The following is a 24253-nucleotide window of genomic DNA, read 5'->3' as shown; positions in this document are numbered from 1 at the left end:
GGAAAAGCAAACCAAGCACTGGGATTCCTTTCTAGTGGGATAGAATTTAAAAACTTATATAGACACTGGCGAAGATGCAAAAAAGATTTACTGGAATGATACCAGAACTGCAATACCTATTGGGAAAAATTAACCAGGCTGGGGCTCTTTTCTCTAGGGGAAAAAAAGTGAATCTCGCTACACAGGCGAATAGAAATTTTAAGAAATAGAAACCAGCCAGCTGAGAGCTATCCAGCCTAATCCCACTTTCCAGCTCTTGGTCTGTAGCCTTGTAGGTTACAGTATTTCACATTTTAAGAAGTACTTGGATATGCACTTGATTGTGTCTGCCTCTACCACCAATTAAAAACAATATATCACAGAATCTCAGAAATTTACAGCATGGAAGGAGGCCACTTCGGCCCATGTCCGTGCTGGCCAACCAAGAGCTAACCAGCCTAATCCCACTTTCCAGCTTTAAGTCCGTAGCCTTGTAGGTTACGGCACTTCAGGTGCACATCCAAGTAAATGTGGTGCGGGTTTCTGCCTCTACCACCCTTCCAGACCCCCACCACCCTCTGGGGCAAGAAATTTCCCCTCTGTCTCCTACCAATTATTTTAAATCTATGCTCTCTCTGGTTGTTGACCCCTCTGCTAAGGGAAATAGGTCTGTCCTATCTGCTCTATGCAGGCCCCTCATAATTTTATATACCTCAATAAGGTCTCCTCTGTTCCAATTAAAACAAACTCAGCCTATCCAATCTTTCCTCATAGCTCAAATTCTCCAGTCCTGGCAATATCCCCATAAATCTCCTGCACCCTTTCAAGTCCAATCACATCTTTCCTATAATGTGACCAGAACTGCACACTACTCCAACTGCAGCCTAACTGGTGTTTTATACAGTTCAAGCATAACACCCCCCCCCCCCCCTTTGCTCTTGCCTTTTATTATCCGAGGCATAGAATACAAGTATTCCGTATGCCGCCTTAACCACCTTATCTACCTAGCCTCCTACCTTCAGGGATATGTGGACATGCACTTGAATGTTCCTCTACCCTTCTTGGTATCCTACCATTTGTTGTGTTCCCTTGTTAGCCCTCCTCCAAATGCATTACCCCTCTCTGGATTGAATTCCATTTTTCAGTCCATTGATATCTTCCTGCAGTCGACTGCTTTCTTCCTCACTATCAACCACACGGCCAATTTTTGTATTGTCTGCAAAACTTCTTAATCATGCCCCCTACATTGAATTCTAAATCATTCATCTATACCACAAAAAGCAAGGGACCCAGCACTGAACCCTGCGGAACCCCACTGGAAAGCACTTTCTAGTCACCAAAACGTCCATCGACCATTACCCTTTGCTTCCTGCCTCCGAGCCAATTTGGGATCCAATTTGCCATTTTCCCTTGGATCCCGTGGGCTTTTACTTTACTGACCAGTCTGCCATGTGGGACCTTGTCAAAATAGACTACCAAATCATATGCACTACCCTAGTCAACCTTGTTACCACCTCAAAATCCAATCTAGTTAGACACTACCTCCCCTTAAATCCATGCTGATTGTCGTTGGTTGATCCGTGCCTTTCTAAATGACTATTAATACGGTCCCTCAGAATTTTGCCTACCACTAAGATTAGGCTGACTGGCCTGTAATGACCCAGTTTATCCCTTTCTCTTCTTTTAAACAATGGTATAAGGCTAGCAGTCCTCTGGCACCACACCTGTAGCCAGAGATGATTGGAAGATGGTCAGAGTCTCTGCTATTTCCTCCTTTTTGCTTCTCAACAGCCTGGAATACATTTCATCTGGGCCTGGGGATTTAACTACTTTCAAAGATGCTAAACCCCTTAATACTTTCCCTCTCCTATGTTTATTTCACACTCCTCCTTAACTATGTCTGTATTGTCCCTCTCCTGCAACACAAGCATTCATGAAGAACCATACCAACATCTTCCACTTCCACACACACATTACCTTTTATGGTCTCTAATAAGCCCTACTCTTTCTTATCCTCTTGCTCTTAATGCATTTATGAAACATCTTTGGGTTTTACTTGCCAATATTTTTTCAAGCTCTTTGCTTTCCTAATTTCTTTTTTAAATTTCACCCTTGCATTTTCTTTACTGCTTTCTGCAGAGCCCTTGTTTCCCTTTGCCTTATCCTACCCTGTATGCCCCTGACATCTAGGGGGCTCCAGATGTGAGTCCACCCATTTTCTTTGTGGGAACACATTTGCTCTGTACCCTCACTATGTAGGGTCTTTGTTTTCCATTCTACTTTGATTCCTAGACTGTGGGAATTACAGGAAGGACTCCATGTAACACACAATTTAGGCTTAAACACAACTGTTGGCTTATTGCACACAAACCAACTAAAAAATTATAGAACAAGACTTCTTGGAGATTGATGGAAGACATACAATACCCATCCAGCTCGTTGCTGTTGACTATAGGCCCGTGGAGCTAGGGAAGATGGTGGGTTCTGGCTCCTCTTCGAGCTTGCCTCTTGTGAGCTCCATGCCTTCTCTGCTTGCCTGCCTCTTGCTTCTGTTAGCTCCTTGATATATATTCATTCCATTATACAAGTTTCATGCTGGGCTGCTTCCAATTAATGCGTTGGATGAGTTCGATGGCTGTCATGATGGGTTTGGATGGCCACAACTCGTTATCTGTTGCTTTCACCATGAATCTGTGCACGGAATCAGCAGGGCAAGCAACTCCTTATCTTTTATGCCTCGCTATCCAAAAATGCACATCTTATGGAATCCTTTGTGGTCCTGGGTTTTCGCAGACTTGTAGTCTCCATGGGGAACTGGTTTTCCTCCTCCGACCAATTAATCCATGGGCTTCTGTGCCTGATTGTATCAAAACCCTTTGTCTCGATGTTAATCGGGTCTCGCTCCCAACCCAGAAATCGCATGAATCCGTTGAGTCGCCACCTGCCTCGGACTGGCGTCCTTTCTCCAGCCCAACAGTCCCAAAGGTTTTTTTTATAAAACCATTTCAGTCCGTGGCATCATGCTGTGCCCTGATCACAATGTGTAAACCTTTACACCTCCTGCTTTAATGTCTCTTGTTATAAACTCAGACTTGGTGGCTTCTTTTTCCTGAGCCTTTTTGGGTGTATTGCAGTCTTCAGTCAAATTTTCACATTACATACTTTTTACAACAAAAACATTTGGCCTTGATCCATCTGACTTCAGTTTAGACTTTTACAAACACTGGCCTTGGTTCATTTTAATAACCCTTCAAGATTCCCTTCCCTTGTCTTTTGCTTTAATTTACAGGACAAGACGAATAGACACATCATCATAGGCAGTCCCTTGGAATTGAGGAAGACTTGCTTCCACTCTTAACATGAGTTCTTAGGTGGCTGTACAGTCCAATAAGAGAACCACAGTCTCTGTCACAGGTGGGACAGATAGTCGTTGAGGGAAAGGGTGGGCAGGAAACCTGGTTTCCTGCACGCTCTTTCCGCTGCCTACGCTTGATTTCTGCATGCTCTCGGCAACGATACTCAGAGCTCAGTACCCTCCCGGATGTACTCCCTCCACTTCGGGTGGTTTTGGGCCAGGGACTCCCAGGTGTCAGTGGGGATGTCACACTTTATCAGGGAGGCTTTGAGGGTGTCCTTGTAACGTTTCCACTGCCCACCTTTGGCTCGTTTTGTCGTGGAGGAGTTCCGAGTAGAGCGCTTGCTTTGGGAGTCTCGTGTCTGACATGTGAACAATGTGGCCCGCCCAGCGGAGCTTCAATGCTGGGGATGTTGGCCTGGATGAGGAAGCTAATGTGTGTCTGTCCTCCCAGGGGCTTTGTAGGATCTTGCGGATATACTATTACTAAATGTACAATTACTAACGAGTGTGATATGATTTGAACCCAAGGGGATCTCAATATTGAGTCCTATATCCCTCCCTGGAGGGCAATCATTTTCCTCGCTTTCTTCTCTTTGGTGTAACGTGGAATAATGCTTGTGGGACAGCTCGATGTTCTTTAATAGTTTAGTCAAATGTTTGGGTAACAGTGGGATATCTTATCCAAGACGCGATATGTATCCCTTGCGGTTCGGTAAAGTATCGTTGACTAAAACTGGTATGTTTGTGGTCGGAGATGGGAATTATCCTTTCTTGTGCTACTTGTGTCTCTACCTGAGGTTTGAAGCAAAAGGTAGAATCTTTCACTGGGCACCAAGTGTCATGGTGTACTCTATGTCCTGTTCCCCGTGTACGCAACTAGGGGTGGGACATGGTCTAAGCAGTCACTTCCATGATGCAGCTTATAGGCTGCCTGTCCCTGTACTTGAATCCACATGTTGGTCGAAAGGATTCAGGTGATGGCACAATACGACATGTGTACCTCCTCTCTGACATCTCTCCAGACTAGCACTGGTTATTGAGTCTCCCAATTTCACCACATACTGAGGTTTTGTGATGTTTCACATGTATCCTGTTCCGAATTACCCTAATGTTTTCACCCTGTATACTGGTATGGGTCGTTGTGACTGATCCATGTTGGAGTAAAAAGGAGGCTTCTCTCCCTCTGGGTGGACTAACTGATATAGTTAATCGACCCCTCGCCCAGCTCCCACTGTATAACGACCATGGAAGTAAACTAACTAAACCTCAGGTTTACCGGTTTTATTATGAGCAATGCACGGGAAGGTTCAGTCGTGGAACCTCCAAAATACAAAAGTTTTCAAGTAGAACTTATACAGGTTTTGGAGAGGAGCTGTCCTCCTACAAAATCATCAATGGGTCTAATTCTATCAGCCAAGTTACATTGGTTTGTCGACTCTTATCAGACCGACAGTGGTATATTCAATTGTTCATCTCCCATTGTGTTCCATGTCTTGCACTTTGCCACAGTCTGTCTGATGCCTAGGGTGGCTGTACTGGCTTCTTTATCTCTCCCTCAGACTTCTGATCAACAACTGCTGACTTTGCTGTTTAAATGTTACTAAGGTTAACCATACAGTTTAATGTGTTAAGTGTGCTATACATATATAAGAAAGTGTTACATACATAGGCAATTATACAGACCCTCCTAATATAACTTTACTACCTTCAGCATAATTCTGACCACCTATTTGCAACTCTTACAATTTATCCCTTACAATCCATCACCAGTATTCAAAGCACTATGCCCATTATAGATGGTTTACTGACCACAGTTGATTTGGACTGGGTACATTTTGGAGGCTGACCGTAGGTGGCTTGAATTTAGTAAGTTGTTGTAGACACTTGCACAGAAACATAGAAAATAGGTGCAGGAGTCGGCCATTCGGCCCTTTCAGCCTGCACCACCATTCAATAAAATCATGGCTGATCATGCATTCCTGCTTTCTCTCCCTATCCCTTGATCCCTTTAGCCATAAGGGCCACATCTAACTCCCTTTTGAATATAACTAACAAATTGGCCTCAACAACTTTCTGTGGTAGAGAATTCCACAGGTTCACAATTGAGTGAAGAAGTTTCTCCTCATCTCGGTCCTAAATGGCTTACACCATAATCCTTAGCCTGTGATCCCTGGTTCTGAACTTCCCCCAACATTGGGAACATTCTTCCTGCATCTAACCTGTCCAATCCTGTCAGAATTTTATGTTTCTATGAGACCCCCTCATTCATCTAAATTCCAGTAAATATGAGCCTAGTCGATCCAGTCTTCAGTCCTGTCATCCCAGGAATCAGTCTGGTGAACCTTCACTGCACTCCCTCAGTAGCAAGAATGTCCTTCCTCAGATTAGAAGACCAAAACTACACAATATGCAGTAAGACCTCCCTCCTGCTATACTCAAATTCTCTTGCTATGAAGGCCAGTATGCCATTTGCTGCCTGCTGTACCTGCATGCCAACTTTCAATGACTGATGTACCATGACACCCAGGTCTCATTGCACCTCCCCTTTTCCTAATCTGTCACCATTCAGATAATTTGCCTTCCTGTTTTTGCCACCAAAATGAATAACCTAATTTATTTACATTATACTGCATCTGCCATGCATTTGCCCACTCGCTTAACTTGTCCAAGTCACCCTGCAGCCTCTTAGCATCCTCCTCACAGCTCACACTGCCACCCAGCTTAGTATCATCTGCAAACTTGGAGATATTACATTCAATTCCTTCGTCCAAATCATTAATGTATATTGTAAATAACTGGGGTCCCAGCACTGAACCTTGTGGTACCCCACTAGTCACTGCCTGCCATTCTGAAAAGGACCTGTTTATTCCCACTCTTTGCTTCCTGTCTGCCAACCAATTCTCTCTTCATGTCAATACATTACCCCCAATGCCATGTGCTTTAATTAGTGTGTAAAATTAATCTCTTATGTGGGACCTTGTCAAAGCCTTTTGAAAGTCCAAATACACCACATCCACTGGTTCTCCCTTGTCCACTCTACTAGTTACATCCTCAAAAAATTCTAGATTTGTCAAGCATGATTTCCCTTTCATAAATCCATGCTGACTTGGACTGATCCTGTCATGCTTTCCAAATGCGCTGCTATTACATCTTTAATTGATTCCAACATTTTCCCCACTACCGACGTCAGGCTAACTAGTCTATAATTCCCTGTTTTCTCTTTTTTTTTTTAAAAGTGGGGTTACATTAGCTACCCTCCAATCCATAGGAACTGATCCACAGTCTACAGAATGCTTTTAGGTGCTTGTTACTGACCCACTGGTACATGGCCTTGTTTTAAATCCTCTAAATTATCGTGTCCTTCATTTAACAACCAAGCTCTGTACATGACACACCCATCATTCTGAGCAGCTTGATCTGACATGTTTCTAACCTTTTTATTAAAGCATTGATGGTCTGAGCATGTGTCTCCACCTCAGCTACCATCTCCTTCAAATGGATTGTTATTGCCTGGTCCTCCTGTAGTTCATGACTCTCTGTCACTACCCTCCCCCAGTATTTTCTTTAACTGGTCCCTTAAGGTATATTTGGATTTGCAACTGTGCTTTGTCTACACTATTGACCAGTGATGTCCCTGTATTAAACATGTAGCCACATCATTTCCCTTTTTTGTCTTTCTCTTTCCCCCCCCCCCCCCCCCCCCAAAAAGCCAGTCTGGCTGTTTATCAGTTTGTATGCTTCCCCCTGATTTTCGTCCCTGTAATTCTTCGAGAATTGCTTAAACATTTCTCAACAATCGCTCGTATAACTTTTCCGTTTCTGGTGGGCACCACCGGGGTAATTGTAGCTTTGTTAAATTCACTATAACCGACTCTACTTCGTAATACACCGTACGATGCAACATTTTACCTTTTTGGGATTAACACCAGCCCACTCTTGGGTCCGGGTGTTTGAACAGGGCATGGAGGTTCCTGGTTTGGAATCTCCAGCATTTTAGGGAGAGGTTTTAATCTGCTCCCGATCAGCTTGGTTGCATTGACTACTTTTGGAGGGTTCAAGGTCACACGAATCAAAACCCTTTGTCCAATTTATACCCGACCCGGAATCCTGCCATTGTCGTTTTAAAGACAATCGCCCCACCTCCCCTGCACTTCCGGCTTGATCCAACCATAGACATAAATCCCTTGTTTCTCCTGCCACCATTTCTCCCAACACCATTTTGCCCCTTTTGTTCCTGTGGTCCGCCTATTTGAACTATTACCTAATTCCTCCCATTTCGTGGATGTATTAATTTTACTCCTGTCTGTTTTCCGTAACCACTGCCACCCTCCCATGGGGGTAATTAGTTTGCATTCCAGACAAACTCATCTATCCTCTTTCACCCGTATCTTTCTGGTTGTGATGTTTACCCTTTGGCAAGACACTGACACCTCCAAGTTTACCCTCGGTTTGTAGGGAGTACTGGGTTGAATTTGACCCTAACCACCTTGGCCAACTCCCAGTGTGAAACATGGGTGTTTGTGCCCTTGTTGCTCCGTATTGCTCCCCCTTCAGTTACAGTGGGGCCGGTTCCTCCCATATGTAAGGAATGTCTCGGTGTGTCCCCAATCTCTCCACGCTGCGATAATCAGGGCTATCCACAACATCCACCTCCTCGTATCCCTGGCTCGATCCGTTCCTAAAAAGACACAATGAAAGCAATAACCCTGCTGTGTGAAGGGCCTCCCCCTCACCGGTCCTCCTTCAGTTATACACAGATGTACATTTACATGATTTAGATCACTGTTTCCCTCTTCCTTTATCCTGATGCTTGGGCTTTCGGAGGCCCGGGGGTGGAGATGGAGGTGGTATCCAGGGCACCCTAGGTTGAGAAACCCGACCACTCCATCTTAATGCTCTGTCCCTTACATCTCCATCATCATCCCACAGCATGGGTGGAAGGCTTGCATTAATCAAAAACTCATCAGTTTCTTGGGCTTTGGCCCGCTTTTTACACTTCTCTCCAGGGTTGTACAGCTTACATTGGTTTATGTGAAACCACTTTAATTGTTTTGGCAGCTGGGTCGTATAGACCATAGGGCGTGCCTTGTCTACTGTTATATGATCCCTTGTACAATGGTTCAAATGCCCCTACTCTGGCACAATTCCTGACCATTTACCTGATCCCTACCCTCCATTCCTGTGTAACTTGGGGTTCCAGCAGCAGTTTATTCTGCTGGTGCTGTCTGACCATATTGTTAACTGCTTCCCATTGCAGCCACTTCAGAGTATCAGACTGACAAACCTGTCCCGTGTGACCTCTTTAACCTGCGTTTCGGTCAGGACTGGAGCGAGTATATGGGTTGGGGTCCTCCTTAATCTCCCGGTCATCAGTGCATGTGGGGAGTGACCTGTACTCTTGGAGAGACTGGCTCGGTGGCTCATCAGTACGAGGGGTAGGATCTCCTCCCATTTTTTTCAGGGTATCTCCACCTCCTTCCTAAGCCTCTTTTAAGGTCAGGTTTGTCTGCTACTAGACCTGACGATTGGAGGTTATACGCCACATGCCATTTTCCCTGTATCCTTAACTGCTTAGGGTGGCCTGCATTACTGCTCCGGTGAAATTACTCCCTTGCTCTGACTCCACTATCTGGGGCAGTCCCCATCGAGAAAATACTTCTCACTAGAATCTTTGCTGTGATTACTGTGGCGGCCGCCCTACAAGGAAAAGCTTCGACCCATTTCTTGAAAAGATCTGTTAACACCAGGCGATATTTATTGCCTCTGCCTGAGGTGGGCAGTGGCCCAATAAATTCTCTGTATAGACTGCTATGGCCCCTCTACCCTCCGTGTGTCCCAACGGAACCTTCCTCCGGTGGGGTCTGGATTGTTTGCGGCACATACCAGACAATTCTGACAATAATCCTTTACATCGCTTCTAAGCCCGGGCCACCATCCCACAGCTTCCATTTTATTCCACATTGTTTCTGGCTCTGGATGTCCAGCCCCTGGACCCCCATGAGCTAGCTGCAAGAATTCTTCCCTGCACTTCCCAGCTATCTCTAACATTTCCTGCCTTACTGCTACGTCTGCAGCTCACAAAGGTCCTGCTGCAGACTTCCTGTCCAACTTGTCCCTAATTGCTGCTCTAAGGTCTGCATCCCATAACTGAGCCTGTTTTAAATCAGGTGGCAATGGTACTTTGGGCTCCTCTCTGCCTGTTATAGCCATGATCTGTCCAGTGATAGGGGTCCCAAGGTGTCCCTTCTCCTACCCCTGTTTTGGCCAGTGTGTCAGCTTTCTCATTCCCTTCCACTTGGGCTCTGTCTTTGTGTGCTTTGACCTTTTGGATGTATTAATCCTTCTGGTCCCTACCTGTGACGTCCAGAATGAATTTTGACAAAGGAGCTGTCGCCAACAGCTTCCCGTCTGAACTTAAACCCTTGCCTAGCCCATATTGCTAAATACTCTGTACAGGAGTTAGAAGTGAACATATCGTATAGGGAGTTGGGAATTCACTCTGGTGTGTGGCCACATATGCTGCGGCTGCCAGCTCAGCCTGCTGTGCACTTAGTGTTGGAGCTTTATGGCCTTTTCTGTCCCTGCCTCCGGATTGTTTTTTTTTTCTCTGTTTGTCACTGAACTAGACCCATCTACATAGATGTCCCTGCCTGTCGGATGTTCCCCCTGCTCGGAATCCCACATCTACATCCCACGCTCCTTCCACTGAACACATGTGAGCTGCCCCCGGATAAACCAGGTTCGAGGCTAGTTTTGGTTCTCCTAGCCTCTTGACCTTCAACTGAGTAAGCAACAATGTCCAGCGGGCAATCCTGTTACTGCTCACTGTCCCATCTTTCATTCTACCGTCCAGTAACATTTGTGTCAGGTGACGGTCAGTAGAATCACTGTAGCTAACCCTATAAGTGACCGAAAATGTTTTACTGCCTTAAAAAGTTGCTAACAGATGTTGCTCGCAATTCAAAAAGCTCTTTTCTACTTCTGAGAACTCGGGAGGCGTAGGCCACCGGTCTCGGCTTGCTGTGTCGCTCCTGGAGTAACACTGTCCCCAGTCGCTGCTACCTCCAGACTAAAGTCCTGGTCCCCATTTATTGCTCCCAACGCTGGTGTCGTCTGTAGCACATCCTTTAAAACGAAAGTTTCCTGACAACTTACTCCATTCCTTTCCTAAGAAGCCTCAACAAAGGAGCTGCCATGGCTGCATATCCCTCGATAAATTCCATGCAGTAACCTGTTAAAGACCTTGCCCCAGACACGTCCTCAGGAACCAGTAGCTCCTGGGCTGTCTTTGAGCTCCATCTATAGCTCGCTCTCTCTCTCTCTCCTGCTCTAATGGTCAATCCTAGACACTGCACCTCCTCTTGGCCGACTTGAGCTTTTTGGATTCACCTTAACACCTGCTTTTAACAAACCCAATAGTTCACTCAATAATGGCCCGTGGTCCTCTGCACTTTCGGAGAATAACAGGTCGTTCACATGTTGGACCAACCGATTTGGCTGACTAAAATCTTCTAGTGCCTCGGCCATACTCTGGTGAAAGATCGAGGGACTATTGTGAAACCCTTGTGGAAGACATGTCCATGTGTACTGCTGACCCTTAAAGGTAAAGGCACATTTATACTGGTCCTCCTGTCTCAGGGGAATGGACCAAAACCCATTTGAAATGTCCAGCACGGTGAAAGTTGTTGCTGCCGTGGGGATACTCCCTATCCGCTACCATGTGTGCACGGGCTGGAATATTTTTATTCGGGACTTGGTAATTTACTGTGGCCCTCCATGAATTATTGGGTTTCTTTACTAGCCATAGGGTTAAGTTTACATGTGTGGCTGTGGTTCTTAAAACACCTTGCTCCACTAGGGAATTTATAGCAGTTTCCAAATCCCTTTCTGCTTTCCGGGGAAAATTATACTGTTTCTGGGGTCATGTCATTGGGTCCTGATCTATCTTCACCTCTACCCCAGTTACACTCCTGCAATCATGCTTGTGCATCTATTTTCTTCCGTCCATGCCCTTGATACCTGGCCAGACTAATCTTTCGAAGCAATAACTCCCTTTTGGCTTCATCATGCAGGTGCTGCCTTTGTCTGTACTGTCCCTGGGAATCACTACTGTTATGTCTGCAGATGCTCTGATGACTCCACGAGCCAATGTATTGTACTTGAACTGTAGTGACCTTGGTCCATTTAATGTAACTCGAGTGAGGATCACACCTGGTGGCCTGCCTTTTATACTAGGCCAGGCACACCTGTACAGGTAACCTACAAGTCTCCCACTGCAGTGCCCTCTGGTGGCACACCTTGTAATAGTACAAACAGTAACCATGTAGGATACATGACAGTGACCCCTTGTTCTAGACTTCCCAGCCAGAGGAAACATCCTCCCTGTATCCAATCTATCCAATCCAGTCAGAATTTTATACGTTTCAATGAGATCCTCTCTCATTCTGCTAAACTCTAGTGAATACAGTCATACAACAGTCTCTTCTCATACAACAGTCCTACCATCCCAGGAATCAGTCTGCTGAACCTTTGCTGCACTCCCTCTATGGCAATATATCCTTTTCTTGGGTAAGACGACCAAAACTGCACACAATACTCCCAGGTGTGGTCTTGCCAGGGTCTGTCACTGCTAGCAACGACTGTGGGCAGTGCAGAGGAGCACACTTTCCTGTTCTGGGAGCTGCCCTACATCATAGCACTGTTTGTAAACTTGCTGGCCACAAACTACGCAACAAACTCATCAAGCAAAGGCGCCAGGCACTAACTGCGATCTGCCCCTGTGGGAGATGCTGAGGGAGGCTGTAACTTGCCCCTCAGAGGAAGCTAGGAACCGCTAATCACTTAACATCTCCGTACAACACCCTCTGCTCCCCATCTTTATGGAGGGGTTAACCTGTCTGTTTAAAACTGGTTAGTGCTCCCTTAAGATACCAAGAATATAATGCTGACACTTTAATCGATCGTTCACTATCACCAGCAGCAACTTCTGATCGAGTCCCCTTGGGCCTCGCATTCACCTGTTTACAGCTGAGTAGAGACTGTTGTTCCCAGACCCCCCAGTAGGGGGTGGTATGTGAGGAGATTGGACTCTGTCAAAAGTACAAACACGGAATTTACAGCACAAGCAGGCTATTCCGCCCAACTGGTCTATGCCATTCACCTGTTGTATACCACACTAGGCTGGTATACCATTCCTGCTACCTTCTGGGAATCAGCAGATTAGGGTTTGGTGCCTATGATCAGTTTGTTAGATTTATGGTCCTTGTTTCGAGGAAGGTATGTAGTTAAAATGCTCCACCCAGCATGAGGTGTGGGGCCGTTTCCTACCCATCAGTATTGTATATCTACATGTAACCAGGCCTGTGTAACCTGAACGTTCCCCGTGTCCATTCCCGAGTGCACTTTGGCTGCCGTTCCACACCCGAGCCATTCAATACTTTTCCATTTTTCCCCCTTTCCTTTTTCTCTCGCCCTCCCTGACCGTGTTCTCCTGCGTCATGCCTCCTTTCATCTCTCCTCTCTCGGATACACTGCCCTCTCAAATCCCTACCCCAACCCTTCATTACTCTTCAACCTTCCTACTCTCCTGCCATTGTCCCAGGCTTAACTCCCTCCTAGATAAGCTTCCCTCTGTCTCTTGGCATCCTATGAAGGGCCCATCGAGGCACTCGTCATTGCCTCCTTGCGAGCAGCAATCCCACTGTCCCGTCATCCCCTCTCGCTAATTGCTCACCCAGCCCACCCATTGGGGGCTAATCCTGCCAATCTCCTTCCTGTCCAACTCTTTCCTCCTCCCCCCACCCCCCCCCCCCCCCCCCCAAGCACTGACCCTATGGATGCTGGTACTGGATCAGCCAACATTGACCCTCTCCGCAGCTCCCTCCAGAACGTCCGTCCGCTTGCGAACAAGGTCCTTCCATCCATCCTTGAGCTTGTCATCATGGATGATGGCATCGACATCATGGCCCTGACACCAACCTGGTTGAGGGGTGATGACACCTTATCCTTAAATGAAGCCTCCCTGCCTGGCTATACCTTCCACCACTTGCCCTGCCCAGACTGCCATGGTGGCAGTATAGCTCTCATCACCAAATCCCACCTTGGCCTGTCCCCCTACTCCAGCACTTTCTCCTTTTGAGCATCTTGCTTTGTTCACTGCTCTCGCCTCATTTAAAATCTCCTTCTCTGCCACCGCCCCCCCAAGTACCATAAAGCATTTTTATTCTTGATATTTCTTTACTGCTTTCCTCCCTCAACCTCTGCACTGAGTGACTTCTCATCTTCTGATTTCAACCCCCATCTCAATTCATCATGCTCCTCTGAGCTCACTACCCTCCTATCCGCCCTTAATCTCTCCCTCCATGTAAACTCTCCAACCCATATTCATGGCCAGCCCCTCAACCTTGCCATCTCTCGTCGCCTTGCTACTGCCATCGTGTCAATCGTAGATGAGGCCATCACTGACCACTTCCTCATAGCTCTCCACCCCCCCCAACAATCCTACCTCTTATGTCTGCCCAGGGGGGGAGGGGGAGGGGGAGGGGGAGGGGGAGGGGAGAGAAAGGAGGAGGGGAGAGAAGCCTCACTCCTGACAATCTAACACTATAAACTCCCAACTGTCCAGCCTTTGGCCCTCCATTCATCATGACATTTCTGCAGCTATGGATCTGCTCAACCACACCCTCACCACCACCTTTGATGCCCCAGTCCCTGTTAAAACAATTGCTCTCTCTCCCTGGCCATTCCCCCTGGTACAACCCTGATCTTTGCTCCCTCAAGTCCAAGGGAGGCAGACTTGAACGGATGTGACGGACAACTGGTTTAGCCATTCACCACCAGATCTGTCTGGATCACATAAAGCACTATTGGGCCCTGCTCTTGTCTGCCAAAATTGCTTACTATTCCAGAATCATTCTGGAATGTAAAGATAAACCCCGGCTTCTATCCTCCACTGCGAACCGCCTTTTTAAATCCCTCTCCCCAGTCTTTGCCCAATATCTGACAAGTGGTGAGAGGAGCTCATTGACTTTTGTCAAGATTGAAACCATCCATTCGGCCGCCTCTGCCTCTTCCCTTCCTTCCCCATGCCCACCGGGCCACGGTTTCCCCCGCCCTAGCCCTGACCTCACCTCTTTCTCCAGTTTCTCACCGATCTCCCCTCATGACCTCTCCACGCTCATCTTGTCCATGAGACCCACTTCCTGCTCCCTTGACCCTATTCCCACCAAACTGCTGACACCCAACTTCCTTTTCTGACTCTCGTTAGCTGACATTAACGGTTCTCTCTCCTCCGGTACTGTCCCCCTCTCCCTCAAATCTGCCGTCATCACCCCTCTCCTCAAACAACCAGCCCTCTACCCCTCCGTCCTTGCAAACAACTGCCCCATCTCCAACCTCCCTTTCTTTAAAGTCCTTGAACGTGTTGCCACCTCCCAAATCTGTGCCCATCTTTCCTGCAATTCTATGTTTGAATCTCTTCAATCTGGTTTCCGCACCTGCCACAGTACCGAAACGACTCTCGTCAAAGTCACAAATGACTGACAAAGGCCAACTATTCCCTCCTTGTCCTTCTGGACCTGTCTGCAGCCTTTGACACAGTTGACCACTCTATCCTCCACCATCGTCCAGCTGGGTGGGACTGCACTCGCCTGGTTCCATTCTTATCTATCTAATCGTAGCCAGAGGATCACCTGTAACTGCTTCTCTTCCCGCCCCCGCAACGTTACCTCTGGTGTCCCCCAAGGATCTATCCTTGGCCCCTCTTTCTCATCTACATGTTGCCCCTCGGCGGCGACATCTGAAATCACAGCGTTAGTTTCCATATGTACACTGACACCCAGCTCTACCTCACCACCACGTCCCTCGACCCCTTCATGGTCTCAATTGTCCGACTGCTTGTCTGATATCCAGTTCTGGATGAGCAGAAATTTTCTCCAATTGAATATTGGGAAAACCGAAGCCATTGTGTTCAGTCCCTGCCACAAACTCCGTTCCCTAGCCACTGACTCCATCCCTCTCCCCAACTTCTGTCTGAGGCTGAACCAGACTGTTTGCACCTTGGTGCTACTGAGCCACTCTTGGTGTGAACATTGAAGTCCCCCACCGAGTACATTCTGTGCCCTTGCTACCCTCTGTGCTTCTTCCAAGTGATGTTCAACATGGAGAAGCCCTGGTTCATCAGCTGAGGGAGGGTGGTAGGTGGTAATCAGCAGGAGATTTCCTTGACCTGAAGCCATGAGACTATGGGGTCTGGAGTCTATGTTCCTCCTGACTGTATACCACTGTGCCGCCACTTCGCGTCCATCCATGGGGCACAGGACACAGCCAGGGATGGTGATGGAGGAATCTGGGATATTGGCTGAAAGGTATGATTCTGTGAGTGTGACTGCTTGCTGTTGCTTGGCACAAGTCCCCAGATGTTAGTGACGAGAACTTTGTAGGGTCGAGTGGACTGGGGTGCTGTTGCCGGTGCTAAGGTCGTCTTATTGTTTCTCATAATGGTTATGTACAACTGAGTGTCTCGCTGGGCCATTTCAGAGGGCAGTTAAGAGCCAACCACATTCCTGTGGGACTGGAGTCACATCGGCCAGACCGGGTAAGGACGACAGATTTCCATCCCTGAACCAGATGGGTTTTTATGACAATCCTGTAGTTTCATGGTCACCGTTACTGATACTAAATTTTTATTCCAGATTTATTTAATTAACTGAATTTAAATTCCCCAGCTGCGGTGGTGGGATTTGAAATTTTGTCTCGGGATCATTAGTCCCGGCCTCTGGCTACACCAACCTACCTCAACACTCTAACTGACTGCTGCTGCACTGATCGTCCTATTGAGCTGATTGTAAATGTTCCCTTCCCAATAAGTGAGATCGCGACTTCACCTCCCCTCCCCAACTGAACTTATTACGTGGGATGTGCCGAGCTGATCTTTTCACCGGCACTGCCCTGTGATGTGTTTTGTGTGTTTTGGCCTTGCACTGCCCCGTGTGTGTGTGGGGAGGGCCTCACATGTTTGTGTGTAATTGAACAATATGAATTTAATGTTTCAAGCAGTGAGGTTGTAGAATCTCTGTCTAACTATTGTGCTTTTTTCAGCCAACAGTGAAACTGAAGAGGAGGCCCAGGGAAAGAAGGCGGAGTTCATGCCCAGCCCAGTCACCCCTGCTCAACCTGCATCATCTCGGCCCAGGAAAATCCCACCAGGTGGTGTCTCCAGCCTCATTCTTGGATAAAAAAAAAACACCATTTACTTCATTATCTGAGTTGCAGACTGAATAAATATTAATTTTTATTGTGAACTGCAAAGTTTGAGCCCTATGTTTTTTGTACTAGCACTTTACATTGTATTGCTTCAGCGGTGCCGGCTCCACTTCCTAAAGTGCACCGAACATGAGGCCTGCTGGGAAAGGCATGAGTGATTCCTCCCTGTGATGTGTATTGATATGTTTGTGTTTCGTATGTGACTTCAGACTACATTCTGGCATTTTGGACTTTGTATTTGGGAATATCAGTATGATTTGTCATGCAAATAAAAATTGTTCTCCAAATTGGACTTTGACTTCATCCTTCAGCCCGTTAACTATAAATTGCCACGGCAGCAACTTACTGACTGCCAAATATCTAAACTAGATTGAGCAGCTTCGAGCTGAGTGAAGCCTTGGCTCCCAGATGAACCTTATATTCTATCAAGGTACATGAGGTGTTTGTGCCTCCTTTGTTGAGCAAGCAATATCGAAAGTCTGGGGTGGACTTGGGCCTCAGATCACTTTTTTTTTTGCAGGAAAGAGCAAACCAAGCTTCTTGGAAGCCTCTTTAGTAATGGACAAGATGTGGTAGTGAGAGGCCATGAGTTTGATGGATGAAGAGTTTAGGGTGGATGACCATGGTTGTCACTGTTGATTAGACTTGGAGCCAAACCTGTCGATCAAGCATCGAAAGAAACTAAGCCTCAAACTCATTAGGGGCAGTTTCCATAACTACAGGAACTGCCACAGAGTAAGGAACAATGAAAGATGAAGATACTCCACTGCAGGAGGGCTCACTTCAGTGAGTTGAAAGGGTAGACTGGAAACACAAGCTTGGCAGGAAAAACAGTAAATGAGCAATGGCAGGCCTTCAAAGCGGAGATAGTTTGTGTATAGACAGACACGTTCCTATAGGGGGAAAGGAAGGGTTTCTAAAACTCGAGCTCACTGGATCACTTAAAATAATGGAGATTAAAATGAAACCGAAACAGAGGCTTATGATAAATGTCAGGATCCTATTTTGGTAGAAAATTAAGCAGAACTCTGTCACGGAACTAACTAGGGAACAGGCTGTTTTACTTCTAGTATTGTGTAATAAAACCAGGTTAATTAGTAATCTTATAGTAAAGGATCCTCTGGGGGAAAATGATCATATAGAATTTCATGTTGAATTTGAGTGATGTGATTAAGCTTGAAATTAGGGTCTTCAACTTAAAGCCAATTGTGTAGGTATGCGGGGTGAGTTGGCGAAGGCAGATTGGGAAACTATATCAAAGATAACAATGGAGAACATTTAAAGAAATAGTTCTTAATGAATATCCATTCCTGAGGGATTTTAAAACTCCGCAGGAAAAATGGTTCAACCATGGCTAACTAGAGAAGTTAAGGATAGTATTCGTTAAAAGATGTTTGCAATGTAGCCAATAAGAGTAAGCCTGAGAATTGGGAGGGCTTTAGAAACCAATAATTGACAGGGAGAAAATAGAATAGAGTAATAAAGTAGCAAAAAATAAAAATATTGTAAGCTTCTAAAAGTATGTAAAAAGGAAGAGTAGCAAAAGTAAATGTGGGTCCCTTAGAGGCAGAATCAGAAGAAATTGTAATAGGGAATAAGGAAATGGCAGAGACGTTAAACAAATGTTTACTGTAGAAGACGTGAAAAACATACTGGAAATTGGGGGAGCCGAGGGTCTAATGAGATTGAGAAACTTGAAATACTTATTAAAGAAAAAGTACTGGAGAAATTAATGGGACTAAAAACTGAACTTGATGGCCTATCCTCGGGTTCTCAAAAAGGTGGCTGCAGAGATAGTGGATGCATTGGTTTTGATCTTCCAGAATTCCCCAAATTCCAGAACAGTCCCCATGGATTGGAAGGTAGCAACTGTAACTCTGCTGTTCAAGAAAGGAGGGAGAGAGAAAACTAAACTACAGACCAATTAGCCTGGCATCAGTGGTAGGGAAAATGCTAGAATCTATTAGGGACTTGGTGACAGGGCACTTGCAAAGTACAAAGGAGCAGTGTGCGGCTCGACCTGCAAGGACCATCAGCATGACGTGAGGGCGGCTGGATTGGATGTCACCACAGTCCAGGTCGGTGATTGGAGCGTGGGCAGGTACAGCAGGAGCGGCGAGGTCGGGGCGAAGGAGTGGCGGGAGATCACAGAGCGACATGATTAGGGCCCAGGAGAGACATGAGTTTGGGGCCAGAAGAGGCGAGGGCCCAGGGACAGCATAGGCCAGCCCACACTGCGATATGTGTGCGCTCTAAGTCCGTGCAGCAGAGCTGGTCTCCAGTCGTCTTGGTTAATCCTTGCCACTGGACCAAAACCTAGCTCTGTCAAGCCCATGTGGTGGCTGGTGTGCAATGGCCACCACACGTTAAAAAAATCCACGCACAGGCATCTTCCACCCTTCAGGATGTAGTTCGGGATCTGGAATATTAGGTCCTTCATTAAAACACCTGTGAACTCATCCCTTTTTGGCGTGGAAGCAAGTCATCCTAGTTTTGAGGGACCGCCTATGATGATGATGATGATGATGATGAAAGAGAAATCGTGTTTGACAAATCAATTAGAGTTTTAGGAGGGTTTAACTAGCAGTTTAGATAAAGGGAAAACCAGTGGATGTAGTATATTTGGATTTTCAAAAAGCATTCGGTAAGATAGAAACAGAAACATAGAAAATAGGTGCAGGAGTAGGCCATTCAGCCCTTCTAGCCTGCACCGCCATTCAATGAGTTCATGGCTGAACATGCAACTTCAGTACCCCATTCCTGCTTTCTCGCCATACCCCTTGATCCCCCTAGTAGTAAGGACTTCATCTAACTCCCTTTTGAATATATTTAGTGAATTGGCCTCAACAACTTTCTGTGGTAGAGAATTCCACAGGTTCACCACTCTCTGGGTGAAGGAGTTTCTCCTCATCTCGGTCCTAAATGGCTTACCCCTTATCCTTTGACTGTGACCCCTGGTTCTGGACTTCCCCAACATTGGGAACATTCTTCCTGCATCTAACCTGTCTAAACCCGTCAGAATTTTAAACATTTCTATGAGGTCCCCTCTCATTCTTCTGAACTCCAGTGAATACAAGCCCAGTTGATCCAGTCTTTCTTGATAGGTCAGGCCACCATCCCGGGAATCAGTCTGGTGAACCTTTGCTGCACTCCCTCAATAGCAAGAATGTCCTTCCTCAAGTTAGGAGACCAAAACTGTACACAATACTCCAGGTGTGGCCCTGTACAACTGTAGCAACACCTCCCTGCCCCTGTACTCAAATCCCCTCGCTATGAAGGCCAACATGCCATTTGCTTTCTTAACCAACTGCTGTACCTGCATGCCAACCTTCAATGACTGATGTACCATGACACCCAGGTCTCGTTGCACCTCCCCTTTTCCTAATCTGTCACCATTCAGATAATAGTCTGGCTCTCTGTTTTTACCACCAAAGTGGATAACCTCACATTTATCCACATTATACTTCATCTGCCATGCATTTTCCCACTCACCAAATCTATCCAAGTCACTCTGCAGCCTCATAGCATCCTCCTCGCAGCTCACACTGCCACCCAACTTAGTGTCATCCGCAAATTTGGAGATACTACATTTAATCCCGTCTAAATCATTAATGTACAGTGTAAACAGCTGGGGCCCCAGCACAGAACCTTGCGGTACCCCACTAGTCACTGCCTGCCATTCTGAAAAGTACCCATTTACTCCTACTCTTTGCTTCCTGTCTGACAACCAGTTCTCAATCCATGTCAGCACACTACCCCCAATCCCATGTGCTTTAACTTTGCACATTAATCTCTTGTGTGAGACCTTGTCGAAAGCCTTCTGAAAGTCCAAATATACCACATCAACTGGTTCTCCCTTGTCCACTCTACTGGAAACATCCTCAAAAAATTCCAGAAGATTTGTCCAGCATGATTTCCCTTTCACAAATCCATGCTGACTTGGACCTATCATGTCACCTCTTTCCAAATGCGCTGCTATGATATGCTTAATAATTGATTCCATCATTTTACCCACTACTGAGGTCAGGCTGACCGGTCTATAATTCCCTGTTTTCTCTCTCCCTCCTTTTTTAAAAAGTGGGGTTACATTGGCTACCCTCCACTCGATACGAACTGATCCAGAGTCAATGGAATGTTGGAAAATGACTGTCAATGCATCTGCTATTTCCAAGGCCACCTCCTTAAGTACTCTGGGATGCAGTCCATCAGGCCCTGGGGATTTATCGGCCTTCAATCCCATCAATTTCCCCAACACAATTTCCCGACTAATAAAGATTTCCCTCAGTTCCTCCTCCTTACTAGACCCTCTGACCCCTTTTATATCCGGAAGGTTATTTGTGTCCTCCTTAATGAATACCGAACCAAAGTACTTGTTCAATTGGTCTGCCATTTCTTTGTTCCCCGTTATGACTTCCCCTGATTCTGACTGCATTTGTCTTTACTAACCTTTTTCTCTTTACATATCGATAGAAACTTTTGCAATCCGTCTTAATGTTCCCTGCAAGCTTCTTCTCGTACTCCATTTTCCCTGCCCTAATCAAACCCTTTGTCCTCCTCTGCTGAGTTCTAAATTTCTCCCAGTCCCCGGGTTCGCTGCTATTTCTGGCCAATTTGTATGCCACTTCCTTGGCTTTAATATTATCCCTGATTTCCCTTGATAGCCACGGTTGAGCCACCTTCCCTTTTTTATTTTTACGCCAGACAGGAATGTACAATTGTTGTAGTTCATCCATGCGGTCTCTAAATGTCTGCTATTGCCCATCCACAGTCAACCTCTTAAGTATCATTCGCCAATCTATCCTAGCCAATTCACGCCTCATACCTTCAAAGTTACTCTTCTTTAAGTTCTGGACCATAGTCTCTGAATTAACTGTTTCATTCTCCATCCTAATGCAGAATTCCACCATATTATGGTCACTCTTCCACAAGGGGCCTCGCACAACGAGATTGCTAATTAATCCTCTCTCCTTACACAACACCCAGTCTAAGATGACCTCCCCCCTGGTTGGTTCCTCGACATATTGGTCTAAAAAACCATCCCTTATGCACTCCAGGAAATCCTCCTTCACCGTATTGCTTCCAGTTTGGTTAGCCCAATCTATGTGCATATTAAAGTCACCCATTATAACTGCTGCACCTTTATTGCATGCACCCCTAATTTCCTTTTTGATGCCCTCCACAACATCGCTACTACTGTTTGGAGGTCTGTACACAACTCCCACTAACGTTTTTTGCCCTTTGGTGTTCTGCAGCTCTACCCATATAGATTCCACATCATCCAAGCTAATGTCCTTCCTAACTATTGCATTAATCTCCTCTTTAACCAGCAATGCTACCCCACCTCCTTTTCCTTTTATTCTATCCTTCCTGAATGTTGAATACCCCTGGATGTTGAGTTCCCAGCCCTGATCATCCTGGAGCCACGTCTCCGTAATCCCAATCACATCATATTTGTTAACATCTATTTGCACAGTTAATTCATCCACGTTATTACGGATACTCCTTGAATTAAGACACAAAGCCTTCAGGCTTGTTTTTTTAACACCCTTTGTCCTTTTAGAATTTTGCTGTACAGTGGCCCTTTTTGTTCTTTGCCTTGGGTTTCTCTGCCCTCCACTTTTCCTCATCTCCTTTCTGTCTTTTGCTTTTGTCTCCTTTTTGTTTCCCTCTGTCTCCCTCCATTGGTTCCTATCCCCCTGCCATATTAGTTTAACTCCTCCCCAACAGCACTAGCAAACACTCCCCCTAGGACATTGGTTCCGGTCCTGCCCAGGTGCAGACCGTCCGATTTGTACTGGTCCCACCTCCCCCAGCACCGGTTCCAATGCCCCAGGAATTTGAATCCCTCCCCGCTGCACTACTGCTCAAGCCACGTATTCATCTGTGCTATCCTGCGATTCCTACTCTGACTAGCACGTGGCACTGGTAGCAATCCCGAGATTACTACTTTTGAGGTCCTACTTTTTAATTTAGCTCCTAGCTCCTTAAATTTGTTTCGTAGGACCTCATCCCTATTTTTACCCATGTCATTGGTACCAATGTGCAACACGACAACTGGCTGTTCTCCCTCCCTTTTTAGAATGTCCTGCACCCGCTCCGAGACATCCTTGATCCTTGCATCAGGGAGGCAACATACCATCCTGGAGTCTCGGTTGCGGCCGCAGAAATGCCTATCTATTCCCCTTACAATTGAATCCCCTATCACTATCGCTCTCCCACTCTTTTTCCTGCCCTCCTGTGCAACAGAGCCAGCCATGGTGCCATGAACTTGGCTGCTGCTGCCCTCCCCTGATGAGTCATCCCCCTCAACAGTACTCAAAGCAGTGTATCTGTTTTGCAGGGGGATGACCACAGGGGACCCCTGCTCTACCTTCCTTGCACTACTCTTCCTGCTGGTCTTCCATTCCCTAGCTAGCTGTGGACCCTTCTCCAGCGGTAAGACCAACTCGCTACACGTGCTAGTTAAGTCGTTCTCAGCATCGTGGATGCTCCAGAGATGCCACACAAGAGGTTATAACACAAAATTAGGGCGTGTGATATTGGGGGTAATATATTAACATTGGTTAACGGTCAGAAAACAGTAGGAATAAACAGGTTATTTTTGGGTTGGCAGACTGTAACTAGTGGGGTACCGCAAGGATCAGTGCTTGGGCCCCAGCTATTCACAATCTATATCAATGACTTAGATGAAGGGATTGAGTGTAATGTATCCACGTTTGCTGACGATACAAAGCTAGATGGGACAGTAAGCTGTGAAGAGGCTGCAAAGGGGTATTGGTTCGGTGAGTGGGCCATGGAGTATAATGTGGGGAAGTGTGAAATTATCCATTTTGGTAGGAAGAATGGAAAAGCAAAATCACTTTTAAAAGGTGAGAGACTAGTAAATGTTGGTATTCAGAGAGATTTGGGTGTCCTTGTACATGAATCACAAAAAGTTAACATGCAGGTACAGCAAGCAATTAGAAAGACACATGGTATGTTAGCCTTTATTGCAAAGGGGTTGGAGTATAAGAGTAAATAAGTCTTGCTGCACTTGTACAGGGCTTTGGTGAAAGCAGGCCTGGTCTCTGTACCTAAGGAAGGATATACTTGCCTTAGTGCAATGAAGCTTCACCAGACTGATTCCTGGGTTGAGAGAGTTGTCCTATGATGAGAGATTGAGTAGAGTGGGCTGATATTGTCTGGAGTTTAGAAGAATGAGGTGTGATCTTATTGAAATGTATAAAATTCATAAATATTAAATGAGTACAGTGACAGAGCGGATACACAATTAACTAAGGGAGAGAAAGCGGAGTAGAGGTGAAGGGTTGTATTTCAGACCGGAGCGAAGTATACCGTGGTGTTCCCAGGAGTCAGTGCTGGGACCACTGCTCATTATGATATATGTTAATGTCCTGGACTTGGGCAAACAGGGCATCATTTCAAAGCTTGTAGCTGATATAAAGCTTGTAAATGTAAACAGTGAGGCAGATAGTAGCAAATTTTAGACATGCAGATAAAATTTTACGCAGAGAAGTGTGAAGTGACGTATTTTGCTCGGTTAGAATGAAATGCAATATAATCTCAATGGTACAATGTTAAAGGGTGCCGCAGGAAGAGAGACTTGCGATTCAATGTTCCCCATAACAGGCTGTGTGGCCCATTCAAAGTTTT

General features: G+C 46.1%; 1 protein-coding gene across 3 annotated transcripts in view; it reads left to right on the top strand.

Moving 5' to 3' along the window:
• The window catches only part of LOC139256445 (jupiter microtubule associated homolog 1-like), a 50390-nt gene extending 33503 nt beyond the window's left edge, over positions 1-16887 (top strand). For all 3 annotated transcript variants that reach the window (XM_070874225.1, XM_070874224.1, XM_070874226.1), the window contains one exon: positions 16436-16887. In XM_070874225.1, coding sequence (XP_070730326.1) covers positions 16436-16618 — 183 coding nt within the window. In that variant the 3' untranslated portion in view covers positions 16619-16887. The remainder of the gene's footprint in view (positions 1-16435) is intronic.
• The last annotated feature ends 7366 nt before the right edge of the window (positions 16888-24253 follow it).

Source organism: Pristiophorus japonicus, unplaced genomic scaffold (assembly GCF_044704955.1).
Source record: "Pristiophorus japonicus isolate sPriJap1 unplaced genomic scaffold, sPriJap1.hap1 HAP1_SCAFFOLD_727, whole genome shotgun sequence".
NCBI lineage: Eukaryota > Metazoa > Chordata > Chondrichthyes > Pristiophoridae > Pristiophorus > Pristiophorus japonicus.
Note: the sequence above shows the minus strand (reverse complement) of the source record. Positions and strands in the feature narration are given on the sequence as shown.